The 12,460-nt window shown below is 38.3% G+C and overlaps 1 protein-coding gene across 6 annotated transcripts in view; it reads left to right on the forward strand.

The window, feature by feature from the left end:
• Positions 1-12,460, forward strand: part of MAST2 (microtubule associated serine/threonine kinase 2) — a 191,807-nt gene that overhangs the window by 64,307 nt on the left and 115,040 nt on the right. The window contains exon 1 of one of the 6 annotated variants that reach the window (XM_032696466.1): positions 658-678. The exons of the other annotated variants lie outside the window; for them this stretch is intronic. Coding sequence (XP_032552357.1) covers positions 673-678 — 6 coding nt within the window. The 5' untranslated portion in view covers positions 658-672. Of the gene's footprint in view, positions 1-657; positions 679-12,460 lie in introns of those variants that run through there. 6 annotated transcript variants of the gene reach the window in all.

Here is a 12,460-nt window from a genome sequence, read left to right on the forward strand (position 1 = left end):
GATGTGATAATGGATTAAGTACTGATCTTTTCTGCCCCCTGTTTCATCAGCTGCTTTCTTCTGCAGGAGTGGTAATTGCTTTGGAATGGAAATCTTCAAATAGTGTTTCAGTTGATAAAGATTTGTGCAATATCCATGCAGATATTCTTTTGCATTAAAAGGGATTTCTCTAGTATTTATTTTGACACATGTTAAATAGTGTAAGAGATATCAGAATGTGAATCATAATTCCTTAAAGAACTCGTGTAATAGCTATATGAGTCGTCTTGCAGAAATATAAAATCATAACATGGAGATCAGCTCATGAAAATTTTAAACTGAAAATACAAGTATCAAAGAAGAAATAGTACATTTATCCTACAATACACCCAATGCCACAGGATTGACTACATACCAAGTAGAACTGTCATAAGGGGACAATGTACAGCATTAGCTCAACAAGAAAAGTACAAACATTAGTACTAACTTTAGAAGAAAAGTGCTAACGTGACTAATGTGAATAAGGTCTCCTATTTTTGATCCAGGTAAAATTTCACCTGTGCTATTTTGATCTGGACCATTTAACACATAGCTGCTGATTCGATGGACTTCCAGCCTCAGAACAAATAGAAACATAAGTCAGCTTTCAACATCAGATGAATTCACCTGGGCAGGAGAGTGTTAAGAAAGATAATGAAGGTAATGTAAGGAAGGCTTTAAAATGGACTTGCAGCTGTGCACGTGTCACCAACTGCACCTGGAGTGAGATGTGGCAGATTTGTGTCCCCTCCTTACCTGATCACCTCCCATAGTTTGACCACAGCCTGGTTTGCAGGGAGTTTGAGAATTAACTGAGGAATGAGACCATTTGTGCTGTTCCTTAAGGACAGTCACAAAACAATAGGAAAAATTTAACAGCAATGTGTATACCACTGGGATTACCACTGTAACTCCTGGTTGCAGGAAAGAGATTAAAACTCCACTAACAGCAAGATATTAAATAAGAACACTTGCTAAAAGCAATTTGAACTTTCAACAGAGAAAAATATTGCAGATGACAAAAGTGGAAAAAACCTGCCAACTAGTGTCATAATTTTACAAGAAATTAATTTTTGGACGTGGGAGGTTTCCTTCTGATGCACAAGACATAATAACAAGCTAATGCTAAAAGAATAAGGAGATAGGCTCTCTTTGTCCCCTGGTGGTGGACAAAGTAGAACTTTCTCCAAAGTACATAGAATTTTAGTTTTTACGGGGAATACAGGATGCTGATTTATTAACAACACTGCCAGCAATCAGTGTTAGAAGATCTGAAATAATCCTTTCTCAGTTCATGCAGTTTGCATCTTCATCTCCAGAAGGTGATCAGGAGAGACCTGTCACTCTCCTATTGCAGTATTAATGGTGGAGATCAATAAATGTATTTCCAAAGTCCATATCATAAGTATGTGTAATATGAAATTTAATAACCAAGTCAAAATTATGTTAACCAATGAAAATAATTACTTTAAAGGTGCTAATTCCTTTTTCTATGGGGAAAGCCTTATAGGTTAGAGATGCAAAAACCTGAAATAACAGCTCCTGATAGTTGCTGGTGGAATGGCAGTCAAATGAGAAAACCTTTGGATTCTTGGTAGTTCTCTCTTCTGGAAAAAATTCTGATCCCCAGTGTCGTCTTCAGCAGTCTGACTCCTGCTCCTGGAGTGCATCCTCTTGTGAAAAGATGTGGTGATTTAGCTCCATCCATCCAAAATGACACATTTGTGGCTTAAGAAGTATTTCAGCTGAGACTTCTGTGTATCCACAGCAGACAGATCCTTCTGTAGTCGTCATTTGCTGGAAACTGGGGCTGATAGTCTTGCAGCTTATCCCTCAAAAGTAACTTGTAGTGCAGTAGACCAACAGAGGAGTAAAAAGCCAAAAAGGTTGAGTGTAACTAGAGAGGATTCACTGAAGATGGGCCATAAAACAAACAAAAAAGTGCTCCCACAGAAAATGGCAATGGCAGCCGTAAAATCAGATAATAAAGTGATCCTACCATGAAGATAAAAAAGCAAAAAACTATTAAGCCCCCCCAGAGAACCAAACTAAACAGAAAACACAAAACAAACAGGCTTAGGACAGGGAAACACAGACATATAGCAGCAGCCATGTTGCCACTAAAAAAATCCTGTCCTTAAGAAGATTAGGAAAATTCCTCTTGTGCTAAGCTTTCACAGTTGGCCTGCTATATATATATCATAGGCTGTTTTTGAATGCCTCCATAAATTGCATATCTAGAAAATGCATTCCAGACACCTGTGGCTTTCAAGCCTTTTGTTTTCCAAAGAAAGAAGTCAGTTGTAAAAGAAGGTGTTAGAAATAATACTGCAATCCGTGCTGCATCAGTCCATTGGAACCAAATGTGCTCTTGTGGTGTCTTTGAAGTTTGTATATGTACAAATGAAAATGTGTGAGCTTTCCATTTATCCCAGGAAAACAGAATTTCTTTGTGGCTGCTTAGTCATAGAAATTGTGTGTGTATATCCATACGTATGAAACACTGTCCAGTTGTATCTCTTGAGGACCTCAGAGAATGTAGGCACTTCATTGCTACTGTTTTAGAAGTGTGGTCTTCTGAAAATTAGAAACTTTAATTTCCATTTCAAGCACACTTACACCTATTTGTGTGCATCATTTCTTGTGCCAGCATTGTCCTTTGTTCTGAGTAGCTTTCCTCCCATAGGAATTCTCACTTGGTTTTACTCAATGAATCCAAGAGACTGTCCTTGCTGCAGCCAAAAACTTCTTTTGTTGGAATGATGGCTGCCAGCGTTTGAATATTCATTTTAGATGAACTGGAGATGCTCCTTTCTGAGCCTGCTGTCACACTGCAAACATTTGAAGCTACCTCTCTTATTTTGGCTAGAAAGACAAGTTATTTTCTCTCTTCTGAAAACTTATTCCTTTGTGCTTGGAGACTTTTTTTTCTAGTTTCAGGCTTGAGTATATATTACATAGCAAAATGAATTTCAAGAATAGTAGCAAGCTGTCTCGGCCAGGAGCCTGGGATTTGTCTTTGTGAATGACATGCCCAGAACCAGACATGGCATCATAGCTGCTGATGTGTTTCTGATTGAGCTAATGGCATTATAATAATTTCCATAATATGTTCCATCCCGTTCTTGATGCTGCCTAACAGCTTGTTTGCCTTTTTTTCCCTATTACAGCTGTCCATTGTCTTCACAGTTTCTCCTCTGTCCTCTGTCAAATTAGTGCTGGTTTGGCTGTGTGTGGGTGTATGGGTAGTTGGTTGTGTATATATTGATTCTGGCATTGTGTTGACCAGGGATAAATTCCTCACACTGCCAGGGATTTATAGGAAATCTGCATGTTTGGTCTTGTTCAGTGTCTACTATTGCAGTGTGTGCTGAAATGAATGGAAGACTCAAGGAGACTTATGGATCTCTTATCTAGCGTTTTGCTGTAATAGAACAATTTAAGTCTGATCCTTCTGCCCTTTTTTCTTTGTTGTTGTTGGTTTTGATTTTTTTTTCTACTTCTGTATGTGAGATGTTTGACACACCTAGAACATTAGCCAGTGTTCTGCCTGAGCACCTGAGGTGCCTAACCTGTTCAGAGATGCAGGAGTGCAAGTGACAGCATTTTCTAATTTGTATAGAGAACAGGGAACAAGGAAAAAGGTTGGCTGTCTTCAGTGGGGAGAGAGAATGCCTCAAGTCAGCATTTAAAAACAGCTCCAGAAATTCAACAAACCAGACTTGGATAGATTTCACCTATTTCTAATTTACTTAATAAAAGTAGAACAGGGTGGGAAGAGAGCAATCTTAATCACTTAAAGGAGAAGCTTAGTTAATATTAGCTCCCAATACCTAACTCATTGTTAAAGATAGGGTACAGGTAAAAATCTGGTGTCTCAGTGAAGGGTTCTCAAGTTATTGCAGGGAATTGAAAATACACGATGATGTAGTCAGACAGCAGGTCTTCTGTGTGTGTGTGTGTGTGTGGTTCAAGGAGCTCTCAGCAGTAAAAGAACAGGTTTGCTCTTTTAAACTGAATGCAGCTGAACTGGACCAGCTTAGTAAAGAGGCTCAGAGATGAGACCTACAGAGGCACAGCAGGTCACTCCTGTCTGAACTGTGGCAGCCTCTGCACTGCTGCTGAGGACGGACCCAGCCTTCGGACAATATCCACCTTCCAGCTGAAGTCATTTTATCCTTCTGTACTGAGGAGGCTCCTGCAAGCAGAGGTGATCCCTAAGGATAAGAGGAAGCTGATTGTGATAGAGGGTGACTCTGTCAGTAAATGCAGTTAAATGGATTTCTGTGTGGGATGTTCAAGGGTGCTTTCAGGGTAACTTCAGGTTGTGAAGTGGGACATTGAAATACAAGAGTTCTGGGATAGCATTCTCTGTTACACCTGCCAGCTCTGTATGTGAGAATCCTGTAGACAAGAGATTCACATGTGTGGATGATGTAACGGATGATATAGTGGTGTAAAAAGAAGGGATTAGGTGTGATGGGAGCTGATGAACCTTTTGGGACTGAAGGCTTCTTCCTGGAAGGAATGCTGCACCTCAGTCAAGACAGAATCATGCTGTGGGTACTAAAAATCAGAAGGAACGTAGAAGGCTGGAGACAAATCCAAAATAGCATCTCTTGGCCTTCAGACTGACCTTTCAGGAAGCAATTATTTTGTTATGTGCAAAATATTCCCTCTATGGCTTATCCTTATGAGCACTGGCCCAGACTGAAATCTTCCATTCTCATGACTTGTCCTAACTTTGCAGCTTCCTCAACTTTATTTAATGGTTCCTGTTGTCACTGTCTTGAACTGAGAGTTGGTAGCACAGTCCTGGAACTGTGTGTTTTGCTGTTGCAGGCTGGAATTCCTGCCCAAAGAGATTCTGTGATGCTTTTCTTCTGCAATATTTTTTTATCCTGGTAAATGTAATGCACAGAGCCTCTTCCCTGCCTCTACATCGTAATCTATCAGTCCTGAAAAGCAGGCACTCACAATGCTATCCTGTAGATATCCTGTGTGTGGGATGCCTGTTACAGAGAGTGGTTGGTTGGTGAAAAATATACTTTTGTTTTATTTTCCAGGCTTCTAGAATTAATGTGGAAGCACTTGTAATTTCTGCTTTGCTCTATCCTCAGTATTGCACATGGCAGCTCCCTGGCATTGTAGACAGGTTCATTTCCCTTTCCCACATCTTGCTATTATGTTGTTTATTTGCCTGTTGGCTTTTTGAACCCTTTTTGCTCCTTGCATTTCTCAGGCTCCAGAGACGTATTTGCTTTGATAGGCATACCTGAATCTATGAGGCAAAAGCCTATTAGGCATGAAGGAAACCATAGATGGAGATTTTCAGACAGTACAATGAACTTAATTTCACACTTTTCCCATTGAAATTAATGGAAATTTGTACAGTGAGGTTCCAATATTGTTTTGAAAATACTATTTTTTTGGTCAGTCGTTCACTTTATCAGTTTCTAGGGCTGAACAGGCAGTGAAATGCTATTTAAGTATACTGAAATTAGCAAAACTTGAAGTATTAAGACTGAAAATAAGGTTTAGCCCTCCTCAATATAGTTAATTTATAAATAATTCTTTCAAGTTTTGCAGTACAGATTCTGCTCCTTAGAACCAGTACACATTTAAATGCTCTATGTCCATCTGCATTTCATGTTAAACTTGGCCAAAGAAGCTTATAAATATTCAATTAGAATAACTGGGAAAATGAAAAGAATATTTTATTCATCTATAGTGTCTATTGATTTTTTAAATAAGTAGGCATAATGTCTATCGATTTTATTTTTTTAAAGCAGGTTATACATTGCAATTTAAGGTCACTAGACACAAATGCTGGGCAGATCCTTACAGTTTCAGGCAGGGGAGGGAGTATGATTTCAGTTGCTCTACCTCCAGCTGAAAATATTCCAACACCATGTTAACAAAGCAATGCACTTTCCCAAGGGCTCACCTAGTAAGACAGTGGACTCACTACAGCTGAAAAACTGCCAGGTCTCTGGTAATTCTTGTCTCTGTGTGAGCCATCTTAGTATTTTTCTTAAATAAATACCGAGCTGATTTTTAAATTTGTTTCAAAGATTAATACTTCTATAAAAATAAGTGATGGGCAGAAAAAGAATAATTCATTATTTAAGAAGCTACTGTGGAATTAATAACAGCGAAAGTATAGTGACATACTTTTTTCTTAATCATATAGGTGAGAAAAGATCATTTAAGATGTTAGGTCTAAATTGTCACCACTTAGCTTATATGTAAATCTGGAGTAACCCCAGAAGCTGCATTGGGATTGCTTTGGATGGATGTTACATAAATTCCCCTATAGCCAGTCATCTCTAATTTCCTGACTACATGGTGGGTTTGCTTTCCTATGCTGTAATTCTGAATGCAACAAGTACGAAGTCCATATTAAAAATAAACCCTTAAATCCCAAAGGTTTCTGTCAGAAGGTCTATCTTCTTATAAACTGAAATGCTTAAAATGCAGTGGTGAATTTGGAGCAATGTTTTAGCCCCAAGAATAGGATTTAAGTGGAAATCATCACCTCTTGCCTTTTCTTTGCTGTGCTTTTACATTGTGAAAAATGAAAAAGGGAAGCGTGTTAAAAGAGCTTTGAACCTGTTGCAGTCAGTCCATTTTGGAACTATTTTAACAGTTTCCAAACTGTTTTTATTGAATTGAAAAATATCAGTTACTGCAGAATTTAACTTTAGAGGAGAATGAATGGAATTAATTCACTTTTTATTTCATTCGCTTTTTCTGTGTGCAGTGAATGATTTTACAGGATCTCTTTAATTCTTTTACTAATCCTTTGTTCTGGCTGCTGAAGTTGCACTTCTCTTGTGAGAATTTGGTGAGCACCAGTACAGCTTGTGGGTATCACTGGCTGAGAGAAGACATTGTGGAAATAGAGATCAATGAGTTAAACATCTAAACTAAATACACCAAGATTTTTCTTGATGGAGAAAATAACTTATACCAAAGAGCAGAAGTAGATGGTTGCTATTGGAAAGTTAAATCTTGAGTTATTCTTTGCAAGCTATTTAGATTATTTCTTCACAGATGGTAACTAAACTTTCATCTTTTTAGTTAGTTCTTTGTAGTTTGGTCTCTCTCAAACAAAAACGTAAAAAGTTTGGTGAAAAGTCTTAGTTTTTTTTTTCATTAGTTACTATCATAAAACTTAAGCATTTGATCATCCACAGCAAACATACTTTATATAGAAAGTCCTCTAATGTACATGGCAGCACATCAAAATTGTAACTTCCACCCTGAGAAAAGCTATTTAATTGGGGCTGATTGTTAGCAGGGTGGGATAGGCAGAAGAAAATCGCAATGAAACTTGAAAAACAACAATGAGAAGGCTTGTGCAGAGGTATACAGCTGGGTTTTAGGTGCTTGCAGCACTTTTGTACTTAACTGTTTTGATGTACTGAAACCTTCCCTGTTAGGTGGTTAGCAGTTTACATGCTGCTTTTTCTTTCCAGCATGAGTAACGTTTTTTGGGTAGGTTTTATGAAATGTGTATTAGAGGAGCCCAGACTTTGATTCTGGTGTTATAGTTCTGCTATAGTACAATAAAGATGTTGAGTTAAAAATAACATATTAAAGACTTTTTGACTCCCCAGAAGCTATTGTGAGCTGAATGCTTTAACCATGCATTGAACTCAACCTGAAAGTGTGAGCAAGGACCTTGATTAGTCTGGCTGTTGTGAGATCTCTCAGGTTCAGGAAAAGCCCCTTCCCAAGTCCTCTTTGAGGAAGAGCACTGTTTAGTGACAACTTGTGATGAATTTGCAAGTCCTGCAAAGACTTTGGAAATTTCTTCTGGACCCATAAACACACACAGGAATATACCTTAAAGCCTGACTTTGAAGTCAACAGCTGAATGAAAAAAACCCCTTCCAGTTTCTTCCAAAATGAGTAGAGAATGAAGACTGTACAGAAGAGTAATGGTGGTACAGACAGTCCTGAGTACCTGGAAGGCTTTTCCTGGTGATGAAATCAGTGTTTGTTCTGATTTGAAGTACGGTAAAGGACAGAAGAGAAGTTTTAGAGATTGATTAATATCTTTTGGCTTCATATATTTTCAAAAGAGTCCCTATTTATAATTTAAATGCAACAGAAAGAGAATCCTAGCCAGAACATGTCCTTGTAATAGAATCAGCTGTTTCTGTCAGTCCATTACAGAGCACTAATCGCCCATCAGAACTAAAAGTCATTATGCACAGTCTGCAGTTTCTCAAATCTGTGCTTTGGGAGTGCATGCCTGTATTTTACCAGTACTTTAATTGGGGATGAATTTTCCTTTACTCTGAAACAGATCTCTTGGCACCGAGTAAGCCTGAATTACCCAACTGTATTAAATGTAAGGTTGTTCAGAAATAAATCTGTGAAAGATGCTTAGATGTATCCTGTGCTTTTTCACAGGAGAAATCTTAGTGATCCAAAAACTTTAGTTCAGTTCACATTTGCAGAATTTGTGGTATACATGTAGGACAGGACTGGATGTGGTTACTTAAAAATATGGCCAGGGATGTGGCAGGTCAGTTCCTATGGTTCCCAGCTCTATTATTTATAATAATATATAAATCTATAATTTTTAAATTAGGGTAAGGTGGGTGGTTATTGCAGTTCTATCTCACCAAAATGGAGAGGACTACTGAATTGCCTTTTTTTGCATGTTTGTCTTTATGGTTAATTTAAATACACTTAAGCAGATCAAATACCTGTTTCAAAGTATGTGTGAAAAAGATAATAGGAAAGCATGTTCCAATTTAATATTTAGTATTTTGTCCACTGAAAATGTTGTTTTTCAGAACTAATTGTAAAAAAGTTGTGGCAAAAAAGGTTTGTGTTATAACTCTGAAATGAGTCACGCTAAATGTGTTATCACCTTGTATTTCTAGGGGATGAATGTTTCTTCCTGTACACATAATACAAACATAAAACTTCTGTGGCTGTTTGCTTTTTCTGTAAAAAAATATTTATTGTCTGGGAGTGAAACAACTGAGCCCTTTCTTTCATCAGTTCTGTCAAGGGTTTGTGTTCCAGTTTGGAGCTCAGCAGACATAAACAATATCAGAGATTATTCACTTTTAAGGGCAGAAAGAGAAATTAAAATTCTGTTGTCTGACTGGCATCTCTTATTCCAAATTTTCACATGGTGCTCAGCATGTGGAGTTCTTCACTGAGTGGATGATGGCCTGTAACTATTCCTTTGCAAAAAACCATGAGCCTCCTTCCCTGGTTTTGTGAGAAGCAGAGTTTTGAGAGGGGTAAGCTCAAGTGCCTCATGCAGCTCAGCTAAGCAATGAAAAATTACATCTGCTTGTTCTGTAAATAATGTCCAGTCAGAGCAGATGTAATTAACTGCTGAACTTAATGGATGCCTCATGAGGTTACAGATGCTATCAGTCATAAACTAGATGAAGGCAAGGGAGCTCTATATGCTTGGAATTCCTTTTAGGACTAATTACTAAATATCTTTAAAATTGATTGCTTATGCTTTCAATTTCTGAGAGTGTTTTCACATGATCTATGTGGAATGGACTTGCTGCATCTTTAGAACAGGATGGGAGACACCTTCATTGTTGAGGGTTTTTGAGGAACAAAAATTTCCTTGTTCCCCAGAACTTTCTCCCAGAGCTTTACTATTACTTGTTCTTATTTCAGAGCTGACCAAGCAGTCCAGCTGTCCAACGAGACTGGTCTGACTCAGATTTTTTTTTTCCCTAAATTAGTTGAGAAATAAACAATTGCAAAGATAAAATTCTGTTGGTGTGTCACAAACATTAGCCTGACATTAACAAAGCAGTTGGAGACACAGGGAATGCCTCTCAAAAACAACAACCAAATTTAATTTCTGCCTGTGTGCTTTCAAACAGCTGGGGAGTCAGTGAGAAACCAACCTGACACAATAGACAGAACCCTTTGGACTGTTTTAAGGGACCTGCTGCTGATGTTAATATGGAACTAACCACATACCTTTTCTTGCTTCAACTAGTGTTGAAGAATGTCCAGTTTATTTTAATATAATATAATGCCAGTGTATTTCAACATTTTTTTTTTTTTGGTAATCTCTGATCTTTGTTCACAGTCTGTATTAACAATGCACTGAATGGATATGAGCTGATGAGCCTGCCCAGGAGTTTTCGTGAGATGCACATAGTTTCATATAACTTAGGATAAACCAGAAGGGTCCTCAAACTCACCAAAATTATGTTTGGCTTGATTATTCTGTTTTAAGGGATGTTTAAAGAGTTTTATGGATAAATTTGGTGGTCAGGTAGCCTTGATGACAGCTGTTAATTACTCTAAAAACAACCTTTTAAGGAGTAGAAGACGTATGCATGGTAGAATTGTCAGCTGACTTAATCATAGATTAATATTAGTATGAGCCAACAAGGGAGAGAATAAAACTGGATTTATTAATTTGTAATACTCTTGGCATTTTTAGCAGCTGTGACTGTTTCCTTGTGATCGTTGCATGCCCAGTCTTGAAGGAATTTTTGGTGCGAGTCAAGACAGAGTAATTTTAAGAGCAGTTTCTAACAATAGCATTACAGCTGCAGTCCTGTGTGGCTCCAAGATGACACTCTTTTCTGCATTTTCCAAAATTTTGTAGAACGTGACCTTTTGACTTAAATTTCCGAAACTGGCGCCGTCTGGCAAAGTGAAAGAGAATTTTGAACAGTTGCTCCCATTATTTTGGATGTCGGTTCAAGGCTGGGCTGCCTCTTTCACACATCAGGAATCTGCTTCGTGGCCTTGTAAAACTAGAATTAAGTAATGAGGAAGATTAATGAGCTGTCTAAGCTGTGGGCTTTATTCCTCTCTATATTCCTTCTCCCTTAGGCAAATTTGTGCAAAAATATAATACACATAAGGAAGATTTGCAGCATTTATTATGGGTGTTATTTCTCAGGTTTGAAAGTATAACCTGCCTTTTATTTACAGAGGACCAACCCACACCTTGCTTTTTATTTTGTTGATCCACACACACATTTTGGATAGCTGTTATTGTTTATTTCAGGGAGTAAGTTATCCTAATGGTCTTCTGCAGCTACTGCTGTTGCAATTTATGGATTACCTCTTAGGAGAGCAAATTCACCTTTTTTCTTCTGTGCTGTTTTTTCTGTGCTTCCACTCCTCATCTAGGACTCTGGGTTGCAAAATTCAAACCGTAATATTTAAAGTTACCTTTTCCTGGAAATGAAGTTACATCTTAAAAACATTCTTTTATGTACTCTTTATCATTTAAAAGTAACTCTGGCAAATGTATTTGAAGAGGGCTGCTGCTATGGTTGGGGTTTTTTTTAGCCTTGAGGAAAACAATCAAGTTGATAGTAAATTAGTTTGCTGATGTCTAAGGATTGAACAGCTGAGTTACTGTACCCCAATTCTCGACCTGACCCGGGATCTCAGAGCTTGTCTCGAATTTTCAGAAACCACCCACTGTTTAACCTCAGCTGAAAAGCTTGGGATCAACTATGAAACAAGCCATTGTCTTTACTATGGAAAGAAAGAGATGCTGCTTGACTGATGGCATGAAATTAGAGTGACTTGTGCTCCTGATCCCCAGTGACAGAGATAGGAATGAGTCCTGTGGAGGAAATGAGAGCTGGAAAACTTTGAGTCATTCATTGCTGTGGCTCTTGAGGGTTGTGTGGGTGCCACCCTGCCCTGGGCTGTGGGCACCCAGTCCCGTGGAAGCTGTAGCTCAGCTGTGGCAGGTGGCTTTTCCAGGGGCTGGGCAGCTCCTCATTCAGCCCTTGGGAATGTGGTTTGCATCCACTGTTTCTGTTGTCCTCTGCCTGTCCGAGCCATGGTGTGTGGTTTCAGTCGTGTTTGTCACCATGAGCAGGTCCTGTCTGGCCCATGATGTGCTGGGTAATGTTGTATTTTGGGCTTGAAAACATGATGTAATGTACAAAATATGGAATAGACACTTCAGCTGACTAAAAACTATATATATATATATATATATGTAAATGGGAGTGGGTACTGAAAATATTCTGAGCAAAGTGTGAATTCTTGCCTGTTTTGAGATGTATTCTGGAATTATTTTAGGTCAAGTAACCAAAAGCTTAAATCTTATGGAAAGCCCTGAGGTTAAGTGATATGAAAGGTTAGTGGACAGCTTCTGGATGCATTTATTCTTGACAGGTTAATGCACAGATGTGACCTGGATCCTTAGCTTTGCTTACAAAGGAATAACTTTCTGTTGCCCAGGCAGAAGGGCTGGTGGGGGAGGGAAAATAACTTGCTGTGTTTGAGAATTTTGCTTAAAGTTTAAAGGGCTTTTAGCTTTATTTCCTTTTGCAGTAACTCTAATTTGAAATAAATCCAAAGGCTTTTTATTTTGCTGACTAGGAAGGGATTTCTAAGCTGAAGAGGAGAGAAAGGCTGGAAGATCTAAAGACATGAAATGCATCTGGCTGATTTG

The sequence above is a fragment of the Chiroxiphia lanceolata genome, chromosome 9 (assembly GCF_009829145.1).
Source record: "Chiroxiphia lanceolata isolate bChiLan1 chromosome 9, bChiLan1.pri, whole genome shotgun sequence".
Classification (NCBI taxonomy): domain Eukaryota; kingdom Metazoa; phylum Chordata; class Aves; order Passeriformes; family Pipridae; genus Chiroxiphia; species Chiroxiphia lanceolata.